Genomic DNA, 17,895 nt, shown 5'->3' on the forward strand with positions numbered 1-17,895 from the left:
CCCCAGTACCCCCATTATCCCCCCATTACCCCCCCATTACCCACAATGCCCCATTACCCCCCCATTACCCCCATTATCCCCCCATTACCCCCATTACCCACAATGCCCCATTACCCACAATGCCCCATTACCCCCCCATTACCCCCAATGCCGCCCATTACCACCCCTTACCCACAATTCCCCATTACCCCCAATGCCCCATTACCCACCCATTACCCACAATGCCCCATTACCCCCCCATTACCCCCATTACCCCCCCATTACCCACAATGCCCATTACCCCCCATTACCCCCATTACCCCCCCATTACCCACAATGCCCATTACCCCCCCATTACCCACAATGCCCCATTACCCACAATGCCCCATTACCCCCATTACCCACAATGCCCATTACCCCCCATTACCCCCATTACCCCCAATGCCCCCCATTACCCCCCATTACCCACAATGCCCCATTACCCCCCCATTACCCCCCTTACCCCCCCATTACCCACAATGCCCCATTACCCCCATTACCCCCCTTATCCCCCCATTACCCACAATGCCCCATTACCCCCATTACCCCCCCATTACCCACAATGCCCATTACCCCCCATTACCCCCATTACCCCCATTACCCCCCCATTACCCACAATGCCCCTTACTCCCCCATTACCCACAATGCCCCATTACCCCCATTACCCCCCCATTACCCACAATGCCCATTACCCCCCATTACCCCCATTACCCCCAATGCCCCCCATTACCCCCCATTACCCACAATGCCCCATTACCCCCCCATTACCCCCCTTACCCCCCCATTACCCACAATGCCCCATTACCCCCCATTACCCCCCTTACCCCCCCATTACCCACAATGCCCATTACCCCATTACCCCCCATTACCCACAATGCCCCATTACCCCCCCATTACCCCCCTTACCCCCCCATTACCCACAATGCCCCATTACCCCCATTACCCCCCTTATCCCCCCATTACCCACAATGCCCCATTACCCCCATTACCCCCCCATTACCCACAATGCCCATTACCCCCCATTACCCCCATTACCCCCATTATCCCCAATGCCCCCCATTACCCCCCCATTACCCACAATGCCCATTACCCCCCCATTACCCCCCATTACCCACAATGCCCCATTACCCACCCATTACCCCCCATTACCCCCATTACCCCCCCATTACCCACAATGCCCCTTACCCCCCGCTACCCACAATGCCCCATTACCCCCATTACCCCCCCATTACCCACAATGCCCATTACCCCCCATTACCCCCATTACCCCCAATGCCCCCCATTACCCCCCATTACCCACAATGCCCCATTACCCCCCCATTACCCCCCTTACCCCCCCATTACCCACAATGCCCCATTACCCCCATTACCCCCCTTATCCCCCCATTACCCACAATGCCCCATTACCCCCATTACCCCCCCATTACCCACAATGCCCATTACCCCCCATTACCCCCATTACCCCCATTATCCCCAATGCCCCCCATTACCCCCCCATTACCCACAATGCCCCATTACCCCCATTACCCCCCTTATCCCCCCATTACCCACAATGCCCCTTACCCCCCGCTACCCACAATGCCCCGTTACCCACAGTGCCCCGTACCTCGGGGATGGGGGAGTTGAGGCCGGGGATGCGCAGGTTGGGGTAAGATGGCGGCGGCCCGTAGCGCTGCATGGCGATCAGCCACGGCGGGGGCACCTTGTGTGCGCTCTGCGGGGGGGGGGTCAGCTGGGGGCGCCGCTCACACAGGGCCAGGGCCCATAGGGTCAGAGGTCATAGGGTCAGAGGTCATAGGGTCAGAGGTCATAGGGTCACAGCTCAGGTAGGGCCAGAGCTCATGTAGGGTCACAGCTCATATAGGGTCAGAGCTCATATAGGGTCAGAGCTCATATAGGGCCAGAGCTCATATAGGGTCACAGCTCATAGGGTCAGAGGTCATAGGGTCACAGCTCATATAGGGTCACAGCTCATAGGGTCACAGCTCATATAGGGCCAGAGCTCATAGGGCCAGAGCTCATAGGGTCAGAGGTCATAGGGTCACAGCTCATAGGGTCAGAGCTCATATAGGGTCACAGCTCATAGGGCCAGAGCTCATAGGGTCACAGCTCATATAGGGTCAGACCTCATAGGGTCACAGCTCATGTAGGGCCAGAGCAATTTAGGGTCAGAGCTCATATAGGGTCACAGCTCATAGGGTCAGAGCTCATGTAGGGTCAGAGCTCATATAGGGCCAGAGCTCATATAGGGTCAGAGCTCATATAGGGTCAGAGCTCAATAGGATCACAGCTCATATAGGGTCAGAGCTCATAGGGTCAGAGCTCATATAGGGTCAGAGCTCATATAGGGTCAGAGCTCATAGGGCCAGAGCTCACATAGGGTCACAGCTCATATAGGGCCAGAGCTCATATAGGGTCAGAGCTCATATAGGGTCACAGCTCATAGGGCCACAGCTCATATAGGGTCAGAGCTCATATAGGGTCACAGCTCATAGGGCCAGAGCTCATATAGGGTCAGAGCTCATATAGGGTCAGAGCTCATATAGGGTCAGAGCTATTTGGGGTCACAGTTATTTGGGGTCAGAGCTATTTGGGATCACCCCATTTGGGATTTGGGATCCCCGCTCACCGGCCCTACAGGCATGCCCAGGGCGGTCAGCCCTATTTAGGATTTGGGATTTAGGATTTGGGATTTGGGCTCACCGGCCCTACAGGCATGCCCAGGGCGGTCAGCCCTATTTAGGATTTGGGATTTGGGATTTAGGATTTGGGATTTGGGATTTCGGCTCACCGGCCCTACAGGCATGCCCAGGGCGGTCAGCCCTATTTAGGATTTGGGATTTAGGATTTGGGATTTGGGATTTAGGATTTGGGATTTGGGATTTCGGCTCACCGGCCCTACAGGCATGCCCAGGGCGGTCAGCCCTATTTAGGATTTGGGATTTGGGATTTGGGATTTCGGCTCACCGGCCCTACAGGCATGCCCAGGGCGGTCAGCCCTATTTAGGATTTGGGATTTAGGATTTGGGATTTGGGATTTCGGCTCACCGGCCCTACAGGCATGCCCAGGGCGGTCAGCCCTATTTAGGATTTGGGATTTAGGATTTGGGATTTGGGATTTCCGCTCACCGGCCCTACAGGCATGCCCAGGGCGGTCAGCCCTATTTAGGATTTGGGATTTGGGATTTCGGCTCACCGGCCCTACAGGCATGCCCAGGGCGGTCAGCCCTATTTAGGATTTGGGATTTGGGATTTAGGATTTGGGATTTGGGATTTCGGCTCACCGGCCCTACAGGCATGCCCAGGGCGGTCAGCCCTATTTAGGATTTGGGATTTGGGATTTGGGATTTCGGCTCACCGGCCCTACAGGCATGCCCAGGGCGGTCAGCCCTATTTAGGATTTGGGATTTAGGATTTGGGATTTGGGATTTAGGATTTGGGATTTGGGATTTCGGCTCACCGGCCCTACAGGCATGCTCAGGGCGGTCAGCCCTATTTAGGATTTGGGATTTAGGATTTGGGATTTGGGATTTCGGCTCACCGGCCCTACAGGCATGCCCAGGGCGGTCAGCCCTATTTAGGATTTGGGATTTAGGATTTGGGATTTGGGATTTAGGATTTGGGATTTGGGATTTCGGCTCACCGGCCCTACAGGCATGCCCAGGGCGGTCAGCCCTATTTAGGATTTGGGATTTGGGATTTCGGCTCACCGGCCCTACAGGCATGCCCAGGGCGGTCAGCCCTATTTAGGATTTGGGATTTAGGATTTGGGATTTGGGATTTAGGATTTGGGATTTGGGATTTCGGCTCACCGGCCCTACAGGCATGCCCAGGGCGGTCAGCCCTATTTAGGATTTGGGATTTAGGATTTGGGATTTGGGATTTCGGCTCACCGGCCCTACAGGCATGCCCAGGGCGGTCAGCCCTATTTAGGATTTGGGATTTGGGATTTGGGATTTAGGATTTGGGATTTAGGATTTGGGATTTGGGATTTCGGCTCACCGGCCCTACAGGCATGCCCAGGGCGGTCAGCCCTATTTAGGATTTGGGATTTAGGATTTGGGATTTGGGATTTAGGATTTGGGATTTCGGCTCACCGGCCCTACAGGCATGCCCAGGGCGGTCAGCCCTATTTAGGATTTGGGATTTGGGATTTGGGATTTCGGCTCACCGGCCCTACAGGCATGCCCAGGGCGGTCAGCCCTATTTAGGATTTGGGATTTGGGATTTAGGATTTGGGATTTGGGATTTCGGCTCACCGGCCCTACAGGCATGCCCAGGGCGGTCAGCCCTATTTAGGATTTGGGATTTAGGATTTGGGATTTGGGATTTAGGATTTGGGATTTGGGATTTCGGCTCACCGGCCCTACAGGCATGCCCAGGGCGGTCAGCCCTATTTAGGATTTGGGATTTAGGATTTGGGATTTGGGATTTGGGATTTCGGCTCACCGGCCCTACAGGCATGCCCAGGGCGGTCAGCCCTATTTAGGATTTGGGATTTAGGATTTGGGATTTAGGATTTGGGATTTGGGATTTCCGCTCACCGGCCCTACAGGCATGCCCAGGGCGGTCAGCCCTATTTAGGATTTGGGATTTAGGATTTGGGATTTAGGATTTGGGATTTGGGATTTCGGCTCACCGGCCCTACAGGCATGCCCAGGGCGGTCAGCCCTATTTAGGATTTGGGATTTAGGATTTGGGATTTAGGATTTGGGATTTGGGATTTCGGCTCACCGGCCCTACAGGCATGCCCAGGGCGGTCAGCCCTATTTAGGATTTGGGATTTGGGATTTGGGATTTCGGCTCACCGGCCCTACAGGCATGCCCAGGGCGGTCAGCCCTATTTAGGATTTGGGATTTAGGATTTGGGATTTGGGATTTCGGCTCACCGGCCCTACAGGCATGCCCAGGGCGGTCAGCCCTATTTAGGATTTGGGATTTGGGATTTGGGATTTCGGCTCACCGGCCCTACAGGCATGCCCAGGGCGGTCAGCCCTATTTAGGATTTGGGATTTAGGATTTGGGATTTGGGATTTCGGCTCACCGGCCCTACAGGCATGCCCAGGGCGGTCAGCCCTATTTAGGATTTGGGATTTAGGATTTGGGATTTGGGATTTCGGCTCACCGGCCCTACAGGCATGCCCAGGGCGGTCAGCCCTATTTAGGATTTGGGATTTAGGATTTGGGATTTGGGATTTCGGCTCACCGGCCCTACAGGCATGCCCAGGGCGGTCAGCCCTATTTAGGATTTGGGATTTAGGATTTAGGATTTGGGATTTGGGATTTCGGCTCACCGGCCCTACAGGCATGCCCAGGGCGGTCAGCCCTATTTAGGATTTGGGATTTAGGATTTGGGATTTAGGATTTGGGATTTCGGCTCACCGGCCCTACAGGCATGCCCAGGGCGGTCAGCCCTATTTAGGATTTGGGATTTGGGATTTGGGATTTCGGCTCACCGGCCCTACAGGCATGCCCAGGGCGGTCAGCCCTATTTAGGATTTGGGATTTGGGATTTGGGATTTCGGCTCACCGGCCCTACAGGCATGCCCAGGGCGGTCAGCCCTATTTAGGATTTGGGATTTAGGATTTGGGATTTGGGCTCACCGGCCCTACAGGCATGCCCAGGGCGGTCAGCCCTATTTAGGATTTGGGATTTAGGATTTGGGATTTGGGATTTCGGCTCACCGGCCCTACAGGCATGCCCAGGGCGGTCAGCCCTATTTAGGATTTGGGATTTAGGATTTGGGATTTGGGATTTCGGCTCACCGGCCCTACAGGCATGCCCAGGGCGGTCAGCCCTATTTAGGATTTGGGATTTAGGATTTGGGATTTGGGATTTCGGCTCACCGGCCCTACAGGCATGCCCAGGGCGGTCAGCCCTATTTAGGATTTGGGATTTAGGATTTGGGATTTGGGATTTCGGCTCACCGGCCCTACAGGCATGCCCAGGGCGGTCAGCCCTATTTAGGATTTGGGATTTAGGATTTGGGATTTGGGATTTCGGCTCACCGGCCCTACAGGCATGCCCAGGGCGGTCAGCCCTATTTAGGATTTGGGATTTGGGATTTGGGATTTCGGCTCACCGGCCCTACAGGCATGCCCAGGGCGGTCAGCCCTATTTAGGATTTGGGATTTAGGATTTGGGATTTGGGATTTAGGATTTGGGATTTGGGATTTCGGCTCACCGGCCCTACAGGCATGCCCAGGGCGATGCGCAGCTCGTCCGAAAGGTCGCCCGGCTTTTTCTCCTTCAGCCGCGTCTCGAACTCCTTGCCCTGCATGCGGGGTTTGTAGGGGATTTGTGGGGTTTGTAGGGTTTGGGGGGTTTGTCGGGTTTGTAGGGGATTTGTAGGGTTTGTAGGATTTGTGGGGTTTGTAGGGTTTGGGGGGTTTGGGGGCTTTGGGGGGGATTTGTAGGGTTTGTAGGGGATTTGTAGGGTTTGTAGGATTTGTGGGGTTGGTAGGGTTTGGGGGGTTTGGGGGGGATTTGTGGGGTTTGTAGGGGATTTGTGGGGTTTGTAGGATTTGTGGGGTTGGTAGGGTTTGGGGGGTTTGGGGGGGATTTGTGGGGTTTGTAGGGGATTTGTAGGGTTTGTAGGGTTTGGGGGGGATTTGTGGGGTTTGTAGGGGATTTGTAGGGTTTGTAGGGGATTTGTGGGGTTTGTAGGGTTTGTAGGGTTTGTAGGGTTTGTAGGGTTTGTAGGGTTTGGGGGCGATTTGTGGGGTTTGTAGGGGATTTGTAGGGTTTGTAGGGTTTGTAGGGGATTTGTGGGGTTTGTAGGGGATTTGTGGGGTTTGTAGGATTTGTAGGGTTTGTAGGGTTTGTAAGGTTTGGGGGCTTTGGGGGGGATTTATAGGGTTTGTAGGGGATTTGTAGGGGATTTGTAGGATTTGTAGGGTTTGTAGGGTTTGGGGGGTTTGGGGGGGATATGGGAGGGATTTGTGGGGTTTGTAGGGGATTTGTAGGGTTTGTAGGGTTTGGGGGCTTTGGGAGGGATTTGTAGGGTTTGTGGGGCTTGTGGAGGATTTGGGGGCTTGTAGGGGATTTGTAGGGTTTGTAGGATTTGTAGGGTTTGTAGGGTTTGTAGGGTTTGGGGGGTTTGTAGGGGATTTGTGGGGTTTGTAGGGGATTTGTGGGGTTTGTAGGATTTGTGGGGTTGGTAGGGTTTGGGGGGTTTGGGGGGGATTTGTGGGGTTTGTAGGGGATTTGTGGGGTTTGTAGGGGATTTGTAGGGTTTGTAGGGGATTTGTGGGGTTTGTAGGGTTTGTAGGGTTTGTAGGTTTTGTAGGGTTTGTAGGGTTTGGGGGCGATTTGTGGGGTTTGTAGGGGATTCGTAGGGTTTGTAGGGTTTGTAGGGTTTGTAGGGGATTTGTGGGGTTTGTAGGGGATTTGTAGGGTTTGTAGGATTTGTAGGGTTTGTAGGGTTTGTAAGGTTTGGGGGCTTTGGGGGGGATTTATAGGGTTTGTAGGGGATTTGTGGGGTTTGTAGGGGATTTGTAGGGTTTGTAGGGGATTTGTGGGGTTTGTAGGGTTTTTAGGGTTTGTAGGGTTTGGGGGCGATTTGTGGGGTTTGTAGGGGATTTGTAGGGTTTGTAGGGTTTGTAGGGTTTGTAGGGGATTTGTGGGGTTTGTAGGGGATTTGTAGGGTTTGTAGGATTTGTAGGGTTTGTAGGGTTTGTAAGGTTTGGGGGCTTTGGGGGGGATTTATAGGGTTTGTAGGGGATTTGTAGGGTTTGTAGGGTTTGTAGGGTTTGTAGGATTTGTGGGGTTTGTAGGGTTTGGGGGGTTTGGGGGGATTTGTGGGGTTTGTAGGGGATTTGTGGGGTTTGTAGGGGATTTGTAGGGTTTGTAGGCTTTGTAGGGGATTTGTAGGGTTTGTAGGGGATTTGTGGGGTTTGTAGGGTTTGGGGGCGATTTGTGGGGTTTGTAGGGGATTTGTAGGGTTTGTAGGGTTTGTAGGGGATTTGTGGGGTTTGTAGGGGATTTGTAGGATTTGTAGGATTTGTAGGGTTTGTAGGGTTTGTAAGGTTTGGGGGCTTTGGGGGGGATTTGTAGGGTTTGTAGGGGATTTGTAGGGGATTTGTAGGGTTTGTAGGGTTTGTAGGGTTTGTAGGGCTTGGGGAGGATATGGGAGGGATTTGTGGGGTTTGTGGGGGATTTGGGGGCTTGCAGGGGATTTGGGGGAGACTTGGGGGGTTTGTGGGGTTTGTAGGGGATTTGTAGGGTTTGTAGGGTTTGGGGGTTTGGGGGGGATTTGTAGGGTTTGTGGGGGATATGGGAGGGATTTGTAGGGTTTGTGGCGCTTGTGGGGGATTTGGGGATTTGTAGGGTTTGTAGGGTTTGGGGGGGATATGGGAGGGATTTGTGGGGTTTGTGGGGGATTTGGGGGCTTGTAGGGGATTTGGGGGAGACTTGGGGGGTTTTTGGGGTTTGTAGAGTTTGTGGGGTTTGTAGGGTTTGGGGGGGATTTGTAGGGTTTGTGGGGCTTGTGGGGGATTTGGGGGAGACTTGGGGGGTTTGTGGGGTTTGTAGGTGATATGTAGGGTTTGTAGGGGATTTGTAGGGTTTGTAGGGTTTGGGGGCTTTGGGGGGGATTTGTAGGGTTTGGGGGGGATATGCGAGGGATTTGTAGGGTTTGTAGCGGATTTGGGGGCTTGCAGTGGATTTGGGGGAGACTTGGGGCAGTTGTGGGATTTGTGGGGTTTGTAGGGGATTTGTAGGGTTTGTAGGGTTTGGGGGCTTTGGGGGGGATTTGTAGGGTTTGTGGGGGATATGGAAGGGATTTGTAGGGTTTGTGGGGCTTGTGGGGGATTTGGGGGTTTGTAGGGGATTTGTAGGGTTTGTAGGGTTTGTAGGGTTTGTAGGGTTTGGGGGGGATATGGGAGGGATTTGTAGGGTTTGGGGGGGATTTGGGGGCTTGTAGGGGATTTGGGGGAGACTTGGGGGGTTTGTGGGGTTTGTGGGGTTTGTAGGGTTTGTGGGGTTTGAGGGGGATTTGGGGGTTTGTGGGGGTTGTGGGATTTGTAGGGGATTTGGGGTTTGTGGGGGATTTGGGGTTTGTGGGGTGTGTGGGGTTTGTGGGGGTTTGTGGGGTATGTGGGGGATTTGGAGGGGGGGTTGTATGGGGTTTATATGGGGTTTGTAGGGGATTTGTAGGGTTTGTAGGGGATTTGTAGGGGATTTGTAGGGTTTGTAGGGTTTGGGGGGGATTTGTAGGGTTTAGTGGGGGATATGGGAGGGATTTGTAGGGTTTGTGGGGTTTGTAGCGGATTTGGGGGCTTGTAGGGGATTTGGGGGAGACTTGGGGGGTTTGTGGGGTTTGTAGGGGATTTGTAGGGTTTGTAGGGTTTGGGGGGTTTGTGGGGGTTGTAGGGAATCTGTAGCATTTGTGGGGGTTTGTAGGGGACTTAGGTGAGAGTTGGGGGGTTTGTAGGGGATTTGTGGGGTTTGTAGGGTTTGGGGGGTTTGTGGGGGATATGGGAGGTACTTGTGGGGTTTGTGGGGTTTGAGGGGGATTTGGGGGTTTGTGGGGGTTGTGGGATTTGTAGGGGATTTGGGGTTTGTGGGGGATTTGGGGTTTGTGGGGTTTGTAGGGTTTGGGGGTTTGTGGGGTTTGTGGGGGATTTGGGGGTTTGTTGGGGATTTGGGGGCTTGTGGGGGATTTGGGGCTTGTAGGGGATTTGGGGGAGACTTGGGGGGTTTGTGGGGTTTGTAGGGTTTGGGGGGATTTGTAGGGTTTGTGGGGGATTTGGGGGCTTGTAGTGGATTTGGGGGTTTGTGGGGGGTTTGTGGGGTTTGTAGAGTTTGGGGGGTTTGTAGGGTTTGTGGGGTGTGGGGGGTTTGTGGGGGATTTGGGGGTTTGTGGGGTTTGTAGGGGTAGTGGGGGGGATTTGGGGGGTTTGCAGGGTTTGTGGGGTTTGTAGGGGATTTGTGTGGTTTGTAGGGGATTTGTAGAGTTTGTAGGGTTTTGGGGGATTTGTAGGGCATTTGTAGGGTTTGTGGGGGATTGGGGGGGGTTGTAGGGTTTGTAGGGGAGTTGTAGGGGATTTGTAGGGGCTTTGTGGTGTTTGTAGGGGATTTGTAGGGTTTGTGGGGGATTTGGGGGGTTTGTGGAGATTTGGGGGGGACTTAGGGGGAGGGTTGTAGGGGATTTGGGAGGTTATGGGGGAGATTTGGGGGGGTTGTAGAGGGTTTGTAGGGGATTTGGGGAGTTATGGGGGATGTGGGGAGGATCTGTAGGGGATTTGTAGGGCTTTGTAGGGAGTTTGTAAGGGATTTGTAGGGTTTGTAGGGGATTTGGGGGGTGATTTATGGGGTGTGTGGGGGTTGTGGGGGATTTGTAGGGTTTGTAGGGTTTGGGGGGGGTGTGGGGTTTGTAGGGTGTGTGGGGGGTTGTGGGGTTTGTGGGGGATTTGGAGGTTTGTGGGGGATTTGGGGGTTTGTGGGGGATTTGGGGTTTGTGGGGTTTGTAGGGTGTGTGGGGGTTGTGGGATTTGTAGGGGATTTGGGGTTTGTGGGGGATTTGGGGTTTGTGGGGGTTGTGGGATTTGTAGGGGATATGAGAGGGGTTTGTGGGGGATTTGGGGGTTTGTGGGGTGTGTGAGGGTTGTGGGGGATTTGGAGGGGGGGGATTGTATGGGGTTTGTAGGGTTTGTAGGGTTTGGCGGGGATTTGTAGGGTTTGTAGGGTTTGGGGAGGATATGGGAGAGATTTGTAGGGTTTGTGGGGTTTGTAGCGGATTTGGGGGCTTGTAGTGGATTTGGGGGAAACTTGGGGGGTTTGTGGGGTTTGTAGGGGATTTGTTGGGTTTGTAGGGTTTGGGGGGTTTGTGGGGTTTGGGGGTTTGTAGGGTGTGTGGGGGATTTGGGGGTTGTGGGGGATTTGGGGGTTTGTGGGGTTTGTAGGGAATTTGGGGGGGGCTTGGGGGGTTTGTGGGGTCTGTGGGGTTTGTAGGGTTTGTGGGTTTGTGGTGTTGTGGGGGATCTGAGGGGGATGTGGGGGGGATTTGGGGGGTAGGGTGCCCTATGGGGTGCCATGGGGTTCTATGGGGCACTGTGGGGTGCTATGGGGTGCCCTATGGGGCGCTGTGGGGTGCTATGGGGCGCCCTACAGGTGGCACCTCGTAGTAGAGCTCCCCATGGAAGGTGAGTTTGGGGTCCATGGGGTGCCACTGGGTGCCACTGGGTGCTATGGGGTGCCCTATGGGGTGTCCTATGGGGCGCTATGGGGTGCTATGGGGCACCCTATGGATGCTATGGGTGCTATGGGGTGCCCTACAGCTGGCACCTCATAGTGGAGGTCCCTGTGGATGGGGAGCTTGGGGTCCATGGGTGCCATTGGGTGCCATGGGGTGCTATAGGGTGCCATGGGGCGCTATGGGGCGCTATGGGTCACACCTCGTAGTAGAGGTCCTTGTGGATGGGGAGCTTGGGCTCCATGGGATGCTATGGGGTGCCATAGGGTGCCATAGGATGCTACGGGGCGCTATGGGGTGCCCTATGGGGCGCCCTACGGGTGTCACCTCGTAGTAGAGGTCGCCGTGGATGGGGAGCTTGGGCTCCATGGGATGCTATGGGGTGCCATGGGATGCTATGGGGTGCCATTGGGAGCCATAGGATGCTATGGGGTGCTATGGGGTGCCATGGGGCGCTATGGGGTGCCCTATGGGGCGCCCTATGGGTGTCACCTCATAGTAGAGGTCGCCATGGATGGGGAGCTTGGGCTCCATGGGATGCTATGGGGTGCCATACGATGCTATTGGGTGCCATATGATGCTATGGGGTGCCATTGGGTGCCATAGGATGCCATAGGATGCTATGGGGTGCCATGGGGCGCTATGGGGTGCTATGGGGCGCCCTATGGGTGTCACCTCGTAGTAGAGGTCGCCGTGGATGGGGAGCTTGGGCTCCATGGGATGCTATGGGGTGCCATTGGGAGCCATACGATGCTATTGGGTGCCATAGGATGCTATGGGGTGCCATTGGGTGCCATAGGGTGCCATATGATGCTATGGGGTGCCATGGGGCGCTATGGGGTGCTATGGGGCGCCCTATGGGTGTCACCTCGTAGTAGAGGTCGCCGTGGATGGGGAGCTTGGGCTCCATAGGATACAATGGGATGCCATAGGATGCTATTGGGTGCCATAGGATGCTATGGGGTGCCATAGGATGCCATGGGGTGCTATGGGGTGCTATGGGGCGCTATGGGGCGCTATGGGGTGCCGTATGGATGTCACCTCGTAGTAGAGGTCCCTGTGGATGGGGAGCTTGGGCTCCATGGGATGCTATGGGGTGCCATAGGGTGCTATTGGGTGCCATTGGGTGCCATAGGATGCCATGGGGCGCTATGGGGCGCTATGGGGTGCCTTATGGGGCGCCCTATGGGTGTCACCTCGTAGTAGAGGTCCCTGTGGATGGGGAGCTTGGGCTCCATGGGATGCTATGGGGTGCCATGGGATGCTATGGGGTGCCATAGGATGCTATTGGGTGCCATTGGGTGCCATAGGATGCCATGGGGTGCTATGGGGTGCCCTATGGGGCGCCCTATGGGTGTCACCTCATAGTAGAGGTCGCCGTGGATGGTGAGCTTGGGCTCCATGGGATGCTATGGGGTGCCATAGGGTGCTATTGGGTGCCATAGGATGCTATGGGGTGCCATAGGATGCTATTGGGTGCCATTGGGTGCCATAGGATGCCATGGGGCGCTATGGGGTGCCCTATGGGGCGCTATGGGGCGCCCTATGGGTGTCACCTCGTAGTAGATGTCCCTGTGGATGGGGAGCTTGGGCTCCATGGGATGCTATGGGGTGCCATAGGGTGCTATTGGGAGCCATAGGATGCTATGGGATGCCATAGGATGCCATGGGGCGCTATGGGGTGCTATGGGGTGCCCTATGGGGCGCTATGGGTCACATCTCATAGTAGAGGTCCCTGTGGATGGTGAGCTTGGGCTCCATGGGATGCTATGGGGTGCCATAGGATGTTATTGGGTGCCATAGAATGCTATGGGGTGCCATTGGGTGCCATAGGATGCCATGGGGCGCTATGGGGTGCTATGGGGCGCCCTATGGGTGTCACCTCATAGTAGAGGTCGCCGTGGATGGTGAGCTTGGGCTCCATGGGATGCTATGGGGTGCCATAGGATGCTATGGGATGCCATAGGATGCTATGGGGTGCCATGGGGCGCTATGGGGCGCTATGGGGCGCCCTACGGGTGTCACCTCGTAGTAGAGGTCGCCGTGGATGGGGAGCTTGGGCTCCATGGGATGCTATGGGGTGCCATAGGATGCTATTGGGTGCCATAGGATGCTATGGGGTGCCATTGGGTGCCATAGGATGCCATGGGGCGCTATAGGGCGCTATGGGGCGCCCTATGGGTGTCACCTCGTAGTAGAGGTCCCTGTGGATGGGGAGCTTGGGCTCCATGGGATGCTATGGGGTGCCATTGGGTGCCATAGGATGCTATGGGGTGCCATAGGATGCTATAGGGTGCCATGGGGCGCTATGGGGTGCTATGGGGTGCCCTATGGGTGTCACCTCGTAGTAGAGGTCGCCGTGGATGGGGAGCTTGGGCTCCATGGGATGCTATGGGGTGCCATAGGGTGCCATAGGATGCTACAGGGTGCCATAGGATGCTATGGGGTGCTATGGGGCGCTATGGGGCGCTATGGGGTGCCCTGTGGGGCGCCCTATGGGTGTCACCTCGTAGTAGAGGTCGCCGTGGATGGGGAGCTTGGGCTCCATGGGATGCTATGGGGTGCCATAGGATGCTATTGGGTGCCATAGGATGCTATGGGGTGCCATTGGGTGCCATAGGATGCTATGGGGTGCCATGGGGCGCTATGGGGCGCTATGGGGTGCCCTATGGGGCGCCCTATGGGTGTCACCTCGTAGTAGAGGTCGCCGTGGATGGTGAGCTTGGGCTCCATGGGATGCTATGGGGTGCCATAGGGTGCCATAGGATGCCATAGGATGCTATGGGATGCCATAGGATGCTATGGGGTGCCATGGGGCGCTATGGGGCGCTATGGGGTGCTATGGGGCGCCCTATGGGTGTCACCTCGTAGTAGAGGTCGCCGTGGATGGTGAGCTTGGGCTCCATGGGATGCTATGGGGTGCCATAGGGTGCCATAGGATGCCATAGGATGCTATGGGATGCCATAGGATGCTATGGGGTGCCATGGGGCGCTATGGGGCGCTATGGGGTGCTATGGGGCGCCCTATGGGTGTCACCTCGTAGTAGAGGTCGCCGTGGATGGTGAGCTTGGGCTCCATAGAATACAATGGCATGCCATAGGATGCTATTGGGTGCTATAGGATGCTATGGGGTGCCATTGGGGGCCATAGGATGCCATAGGATGCCATGGGGTGCTATGGGGCGCTATGGGGCGCTATGGGGTGCTATGGGGCGCCCTATGGGTGTCACCTCGTAGTAGAGGTCGCCGTGGATGGTGAGCTTGGGCTCCATGGGATGCTATGGGGTGCCATACGATGCTATTGGGTGCCATAGGATGCTATGGGGTGCCATAGGATGCTATGGGGTGCCATGGGGAGCTATGGGGCGCTATGGGGCGCTATGGGGCGCCCTATGGGTGTCACCTCGTAGTAGAGGTCGCCGTGGATGGTGAGCTTGGGCTTGGTCTGCCACTTGAAGAAGGCGTCGTGCAGCTTCTGGTAGTCGATGTCGATTTTGCCCATCTTGGGCCGCACTTTCTCGCGCATTTTGGACTTCATGGTTTTCTGCTCCTCCTGGGGGGGGGGGGTTATTTGGGGAGGGGTCTCAGGGCGACCCCCCCCCCATCACAGCACGCAGAGGGCGGCCGGACCCCATTGCAGCCACACAAAACCCCATCCGGCCCCAAGAAATCCCACAGACCCCAATGAAACCCCTCAGACCCCCAGTAAAACCCCAATAAATCCCCCAGACCCACAATAAAATCCCAATTAAACCCCCAGACCCCCCAATAAAACCCCAATTAACCCCCCAACCCCTCCAATTAAACCCCAATTAAACCCCCAAGCCCCAATAAAACCCCAATAAATCCCCCAGACCCCCAACAAAACCCCAATAAACCCCCAACCCCCTCAATTAAACCCCAATTAAACCCCCAGACCCCCCAATTAAACCCCAATTAACACCCCAGACCCCTCCAATTAAACCCCAATAAATCCCCCAGACCCCCAATAAAACCCCAATTAACCCCCAATCCCCTCAATTAAACCCCAATTAAACCCCCACTACCCAATAAAACCCCAATAGACCCCACACCTCCAATTAAACCCCAATTAACCCCCCAACTCCTCCAATTAAACCCCAATTAAACCCCAATAAATCCCCCAGACCCACAATAAAACCCCAATAAACCCCAATTAACCCCCCAGACCCCCCAATAAAACCTTCAGACCCCAATAAAACCCCAATAAATCCCCCAGACCCCCAATAATACCCCAATTAACCCCCCCAACCACGCCAATTAAACCCCAATTAAAACCCCAGACCCCCAATAAACCCCAATAAATCCCCCAGACCCACAATAAAACCCCAATAAACCCCAATTAACCCCCCAGACCCCACAATAAAACCCTCAGACCCCCAATAAACCCCAATAAATCCCCCAGACCCCAAATAAAACCCCAATAAACCCCCAACCCCCTTAATTAAACCCCAATTAACCCCCCAGACCTCCCAATAAAACCCTCAGACCCCCAATTAACCCCAATAAATCCCCCAGACCCCCAATTAACCACAATTAACCCCCCAGACCCCCAATAAAACCCAAATTAAACCCCCCCACTCCTCCAATTAAACCCCAATTAAACTCCCAGGCCCACCAATAAAACCCCAATAAATCCCCCAGACCCAAATAAACCCCAATAAAGCCCCCTGATCCCCAATTAAACCCCAATTAACCCCCCAGACCCCCCAATAAAAACCTCAATAGACCCCACACCTCCAATCAAACCCCAATTAAACCCCAATTAACACCCCAGACCCCAAATAAACCCCAATAAAGCCCCCTGATCCCCAATTAAACCCCAATTAACCCCCAATAAATCCCCCAGACCCACAATAAAACCCCAATTAACCCCAATTAACCCCCCAGACCCCACAATAAAACCCTCAGACCCCCAATTAACCCCAATAAATCCCCCAGACCCACAATAAAACCCCAATAAACCCCCAACCCCCCCAATTAAACCCCAATTAACTCTCCAGACCCCCCAATAAAACCCTCAGACCCCAATAAAACCCCAAGAAATCCCCCAATTAACCCCAATAAATCTCTCAGATCCCCAATAAAACCCCAATTAACCCCCCAGACCCCACAATAAAACCCTCAGACCCCCAATTAACCCCAATAAATCCCCCAGACCCACAATAAAACCCCAACTAACCCCCCCAACCCCACCAATTAAACCCCAATTAACACCCCAGCCCCAATAAACCGCAATAAATCCCCCAGACCCCCAATAAAACCCCAATTAACCCCAATTAACCCCCCAGACCCCCCAATGAAATCTCTCAGACCCCCAATAAAACCCCAATAAATCCCCCAGACCCCCCAATAAAACCCCAATTAACTCTCCAGACTCCCAATAAAACCCTCAGATCCCAATAAAACACCAATAAAGCCCCCTGATGCCCAATTAAACCCCAATTAACCCCCCAGACCCCCCAATAAAATCCTCAGACCCACAATAAAACCCCAATTAACCCCTCAACCCCCCCAATTAAACCCCAATTAAACCCCCACGCCCCCGATAAAATCCCAATAGACCCCACACCTCCAATTAAACCCCAATTAGCCCCCCAACCCCTCCAATTAAACCCCAATTAAACCCCAATAAATCCCCCACACCCCCAATAAAACCCCAATAAACCCCAATTAACCCCCCAGACCACACAATAAAACCCTCAGACCCCCAATTAACCCCAATAAATCCCCCAGACCCACAATTAAACCCCAATCAACCCCCCAACTCCTCCAATTAAACCCCAATTAACACTCCAGACCCCCCAATAAAACCTCAATAGACCCCACACCTCCAATTAAACCCCAATTAAACCCCAATAAATCCCCCAGACCCACAATTAAACCCCAATAAACCCCCCAGACCCCCCAATAAAAACCTCAGACCCCAATAAAACCCCAATAAATCCCCCAGACCCCCCAATTAAACCCCAATTAAAACCCCAGATCCCCCAATAAAACCCTCAGACCCCCAATTAACCGCAATAAATCCCCCAGACCCACAATAAAACCCCAATTAAACCCCCCCACTCCTCCAATTAAACCCCAATTAAACTCCCAGGCCCACCAATAAAACCCCAATAAATCCCCAAGACCCAAATAAACCCCAATAAAGCCCCCTGATCCCCAATTAAACCCCAATTAACCCCCAATAAATCCCCCAGACCCACAATAAAACCCCAATAAACCCCCCCACTCCTCCAATTAAACCCCAATTAAACCCCCAGACTCCCCAATGAAATCTCTCAGACCCCCAATAAAACCCCAATAAATCCCCCAATTAACCCTAATAAAACTCTCAGACCCACAATAAAAACCCAATTAACCCCCAGACCCCCCAAAAAACCCCAATAAATCCCCCAGACCCACAATAAAACCCCCAATAACTCCCCCAAAGCCCCCCAAAACCCCCCAGACCCCCAATTAAACCCCAATTAACTCTCCAGACCCCCCAATAAAACCCTCAGACCCCCAATAAACCCCAATAAATCCCCCACACCCCCCAATTAAACCCCAATTAAACTCCCAGACCCTCCAATAAAACCCCAATAAATCCCCCAGACGCCCCAATAAAACCCTCAGAACCCCAATAAATCCCCAATAAACCCCCCAAAACCCCCCAAAT

General features: G+C 54.2%; 1 protein-coding gene across 20 annotated transcripts in view; it reads right to left on the reverse strand.

The window, feature by feature from the left end:
* The window catches only part of SF3B2 (splicing factor 3b subunit 2), an 81,115-nt gene that overhangs the window by 27,056 nt on the left and 36,164 nt on the right, over positions 1-17,895 (reverse strand). For all 20 annotated transcript variants that reach the window (XR_016461259.1, XR_016461263.1, XR_016461260.1 and 17 more), the window contains 3 exons: positions 14,617-14,766; positions 6,204-6,293; positions 1,625-1,732 (listed from right to left, as the gene is read on the reverse strand). Coding sequence is in view for 15 of the 20 variants with exons in the window: in XM_090129788.1 (XP_089985914.1) it covers positions 1,625-1,732; positions 6,204-6,293; positions 14,617-14,766 (348 nt within the window). In the remaining 5 variants the exon portion in view is untranslated. The remainder of the gene's footprint in view (positions 1-1,624; positions 1,733-6,203; positions 6,294-14,616; positions 14,767-17,895) is intronic.

The sequence above is a fragment of the Phasianus colchicus genome, chromosome 37 (genome assembly GCF_987193195.1).
Source record: "Phasianus colchicus chromosome 37, bPhaCol1.hap1.1, whole genome shotgun sequence".
NCBI lineage: Eukaryota > Metazoa > Chordata > Aves > Galliformes > Phasianidae > Phasianus > Phasianus colchicus.